The sequence below is a fragment of the Octopus bimaculoides genome, chromosome 1, assembly GCF_001194135.2.
Source record: "Octopus bimaculoides isolate UCB-OBI-ISO-001 chromosome 1, ASM119413v2, whole genome shotgun sequence".
NCBI lineage: Eukaryota > Metazoa > Mollusca > Cephalopoda > Octopoda > Octopodidae > Octopus > Octopus bimaculoides.
The window spans coordinates 53,166,934-53,171,933 of record NC_068981.1 but is presented as its reverse complement, the minus strand read 5'-3'; the positions used below and the strand labels follow the sequence as shown (position 1 = coordinate 53,171,933).

The 5,000-nt window shown below is 34.2% G+C and overlaps 1 protein-coding gene across 9 annotated transcripts in view; it reads right to left on the bottom strand.

The window, feature by feature from the left end:
• LOC106870398 (beta-hexosaminidase subunit beta) overlaps window positions 1-5,000 on the bottom strand; it is a 93,761-nt gene that overhangs the window by 31,368 nt on the left and 57,393 nt on the right. For all 9 annotated transcript variants that reach the window (XM_052966620.1, XM_052966623.1, XM_052966611.1 and 6 more), the window contains 2 exons: window positions 3,300-3,422; window positions 2,075-2,827 (listed from right to left, as the gene is read on the bottom strand). In XM_052966620.1, the coding sequence (XP_052822580.1) occupies window positions 2,075-2,827; window positions 3,300-3,402 (856 nt within the window). In that variant the 5' untranslated portion in view covers window positions 3,403-3,422. The remainder of the gene's footprint in view (window positions 1-2,074; window positions 2,828-3,299; window positions 3,423-5,000) is intronic.

Here is a 5,000-nt window from a genome sequence, read left to right as displayed (position 1 = left end):
TACAGTTATGCTACATGGCAGTGAAACATGGGCTATGACTATAGAGGACATGTAAGAGTTGAAACAAATGAAGCCAGTATGATCTGCTGGATGGGTATTGTCAGTGTGCATGTATGACAGAGTGTAAGGGATTTAAGAGAAAAATTGGGTATAAGAGGCATCAGTTGTAGTGTGCAAGAGAGAGAACTGAGCTGGTATGGTCATTTAATATGCATGGATAGGGACAGCTGCATAAAGAAGTGCTGATCTCTAAATGTCGAGGGAACTTGTGGAAGGAGTAGACCCAGGAAGACGTGTGATGAAGCAATGAGAAAGGCTCTTTAGATGTTAGGCCTCACTGAAGAGATATGGGACTGTGACACCTGGCAATTTGCTGTTCTTGAGAAGACACGTCAAACTAAGTAAAATCGTGGCCATTCATACATACAGGCATGTCCTTTATGGCCATGCCCCTCACTTCCTCCCCTAGATGAGAGTTCCTTTTCTTGCAGGCTTCGGGGTGTTGGTGCCATGGATAAAGCACCCGTACTGGTGCCATGTAAAAAGCACCTGTGCCGGTGTCATGTATAAAGCATCAGTGCCAGTGCTACACAAAAAGCACTCAGTACATTTTGTAAAGTGGTTGGTATTAGGAAGGGTATCCAGCCATAGAAACCATGCCAAAACAGACAATTGGAGCTTGGGCAGCTCTTGTTAAACAATCCAACCCATGACAGCATGGAAAACAAACATTAAATGATGATGATGATGAAAAAATAAAAGTAGCAATCTAGTCAATAATATCAATTTCAAAATACAGAACAATACATTAAGAAAAATTACTATAGCTATTTGAAGCTATCAAGCCTCCTCACAATTGAAAGAAACTATAAATTTTAATGCTAGGTATATTTCTAACAACAACTGTCAACTTCAATTGAAATAATTTACCATTTCTCAATCTGACATAAAAGACTACATCCTGTTTTAGAAACTTCATGTCAGTACAATTAGATTTTAATCCACTTATTTTATTTATTTCACACACTACATTTGATCCCAAAGCATTATTTAGATATGTGAGTTTAATCTCTCCACTTTCATCTACTTGTTTTCTTGTATTCTGTCATAAAACAATTTCCATTTTGGAAGTCAAATATAACATCCCAGGCCAGCTGGGTGCTCTGAAAGTGCAGCTGCTAGAATAAGAATAGCCTGGGCAAAGTTCAGAGAGCTTCTACCTCTGCTGGTGACAAAGGGCCTCTCGTTCAGAGTAAAAGGTAGACTGTATGATGCATGTGTATAAACAGTCATGACTGCTGAGGACATGTGTAAACTTGCAAGGAATGAAGCCAGTATGCTCCACCGGATGTGTAATGTCAGTGTGCATACTCGACAGAGTGTTAGTGCCTTGAGAGAAAAGTTGGACCTAAGAAGCATCAGATGTGGTACACAAGAGAGACGACTGTGCTGGTATGGTCATGTGGTGAGAATGGATGAGGAAAGCTGTGTGAAAAAGTGCCACACCCTAGTGGTTGAGGGAACCTGTGGAAGAGGTAGACCCAGGAAGACCTGTGTTGAGGTGGTGATGTAGGACCTTCGAACATTAGGCCTCACTGAGACAAATATCTGTCAATTGTAAATAATGTAAATAATATTTAATAGTTAGTGAAATAAAAAAATAATGGCTGCTTTAATAATTTCAGTGCTATCCATTTTACTAAACAAAATACCAAATCAACAGAAGAGTTTCTAGGCAGTTGCTTGACCTGCAAGAAATAGTAACCATATTTCTGTCAAATCAGACTCTAACATATTAAAAAGGAGACCAGTATATGTTGGAAAAGTATATCTTAAGATAAAAGACAGGCTGGTCAAATCTTGAATGCCTTTGTAGTTCTGCTTAATCAGGGCTGACCTGGGGCTAAACAAACACAACTGAACAATATCACTTCTCAAGCTTTCCACAACATTCTTTTAGCCAACCTTTACATTAAAAGATTTAAAGCTTCCTTCTCTTATTATTTTTTAAAATTCAAATTTAAATCATTATTGTATAATAAAAAGATCCGTATAAAATATATTCTATACTTACAAGACTCCTCTGTTTTATCTGAAGGATATAAGCCTTCACAAGGAGTGTGAATGTCAATCTGAAAGGTTGTTATGACAGGAGCATTCTTGTATATTTTGCTTTCATATTTATTAATTGATTCTTCGAAATGAAACCCATGTGCATTCTTCAGATTATTATAAAATAGATCTGGTAATGAATCTTGAAGAATGTACTTTCGGTAACGTGTGATGGCATGGTCTATGATATCACAGCTATGCTTTAAATAAACAAATTTAAAATTTGGAGAAAATTGGAGAACCTTAGGTTTCTTGATGTAATATTGTGGTAATGGCCAAGGTTCACCCGATGTACTAATAGGTGATCGACGTACTTTTTGTTCTGGAACAACATAATCTTCCATATTGATTGAAAAATCATGCCAATCCCAAACAATACGACTTTTTCCATGGGATTCTTCTTGGTTTAAGTGTTCCTTGTCTGCAAAATCATTGTGTGAAGGCTGTTGTTCTCGATTCACTGGAATGTTGATTTCAAGGCTAGGAATCTTATTGTTGAATGCTTTATGGTTAATACCATTATTTTTAACATTTTCATCAGCATTTGCAACTCTATGACTAGATTTCAATGTATCTTTTAGGACATCTAATGAAACTTCTGCAGCCTGGTTGGCAGCAGCAGCTCCATTTGCCTGATCACCGAGTCTTGCATGATATTTTATGTTGGGTGCCCAATGGTTTTGACTTAAGTTTACTTGTGAATTTTTCCATGAGTCTGCAACAGAAATGTTTAAAAGTTAATATAAAAGATGAGTTGATTTATTTAAATGAATGTAAAGCTATTGATAATTATTTTTTTTTACTCTTTAATGAGAGAAGGATGGGGAATACCAATGACTCTCTTGCTTTCTGGGATTCTTAGACTGGTGGTAGGAAGGAAGGGGGTTCTCTTCAAGTTGAAGATCTGACCTGGATGCTTGCAACAGAGTGAACTCTGTTAAAGGCACCCGAGGATCAGCTAGCAAAACTGAATTGTGTGAAGGATCATGCCTATTACCCATTAATTCAGAGTATCAAAAACCAGAACAAATATCTCAAGATATTACTGATTCCCCACTCATATGGATTAAATGCATAAATTACAGCTATTGTAAAGAAAATAATTTAAATGAATTTAATTTACTTTCTAAATTATTGCATAAATTACAGCTATTGTAAAGAAAATAATTTAAATGAATTTCATTTACTTTCTAAATTATTGGCCTTGTGAATCAGGACGGTAGGAGGCTTTTGGAAAGCTTCACTGAATGCAGAGAGAACAGCAAATAAAAATAGCTTGAACAACTCCATTCCGCAACCATGTCAGAATTCTACAGAAATAAAAAGAACACAAAATTAAAAAAATACAAGTTAATTTCATGAAATTATATATTAGGAAATTTTATATAAATTAGTACATAAGTCAATGAAAGTATAATACTTTATCTTTAAATAATCCAAAATAAAAAGTGGATTCTCTGTATCGAGTTAACTTCATGCTGAAAGAATGAAATTCCTGTTCATATGTCAAAAATCTCATAAATTAGTGTTTTATGAATTTTACTTACATACAAGTTAAAACAGGTAAAATATTAAGTCTTACTGTAAACTTGGAGGCTTCAGTATCTAATTTGAACTACTCTGTAACTACTAGTATAACTGGATCTTGAAAAAAACACCCAAACATTTTGATATTACTTCGCCAACTATGCCTTAGCAACTGTAATATGAAGATATAATACACTTATGTTTAAGGAAATACCACTTATATCAAATGTCTAAAATATTTCCATTTTCAGAAGAATTTAAAATTTGGCTGATGTATTGTTTCAGTTTAAAATTTTTTAAACTTTTTATATTATTAGATATTTTGTTATTTTCAGAAAATATTGATGTTTTCCATATGATGCATTTTAAAGAAAACTATTTGTTAGGGTATATATTTTCTAAAAATCTATGACACAAGCTTTGAATCAATAATTAAAAATGCTTGTTACAAATTGACTACTATACTGAGTGCTCAGAAACAGAAAACTATACAAAAGTAAAATAATTACCAAGTAATTATTTTCAATATGTATCTTTTATTTCCAATCAATTCTAATTTAGATGTCATATATTTAATTTCAGGTGTCTCTTTTACATCATCCAGCTTAGTTGTGAGGATCTTGTAAGGATCCTTCCAATCAAAATTGAAATGAAGATTCAAAAAATACATTAAGATGTCAGTAAATGAAGCATGTACCTTTGAATGCCACATCAAGAAAATGCTTTCAACAAATGATAAATAAAGCACAAAGTGTGAAATAATAAGTTAACTCATAACATTACAAACTCATTGATCCTAGAAACATTTTAAAACAGCAAATATTTTATATACTACCACTGGCAATCATGAAAATTTTACACAACCAATTTGGAGATGGAAGACATAAAAAAGATGTCAGTAGTTTTCCATATGAGAGCTAACTATCCTCACATGGAAAGACTGACAAAAAAAAAAAAATAGTAAGTCCTCTCGTCCTTGAAATAGTTCTGAGTCTTTTCCAGTAAACTACACTTGTCATTGTATGGGAGTCCAGGTGCTAAGAATAAAAGACGAAAGTAGAGGATATGGATCTTATTCCAAGTGAAGAGAAGACTGTAGGAGCTTGGATGGTATAAATACTTCTACAGCAGTCAATAATATGGGTGGTTGAGGAAAACAAACAGAATAAGCTTAGCCTACAAGTATTGCAAATTAGGAACTATGACTTATCCATGTCCTCAAAAAAATCTTCAACTGTTTAACTAGAACTCTTAGGGAGCACTGGTAAATTTTAAACAACAGTACACACATACATACACAAATGGAGAGAGGGAGAGGGAGAGAGAGAGAGAGAGAAAGAGAGAGAGAGAGAGAGAGAGAG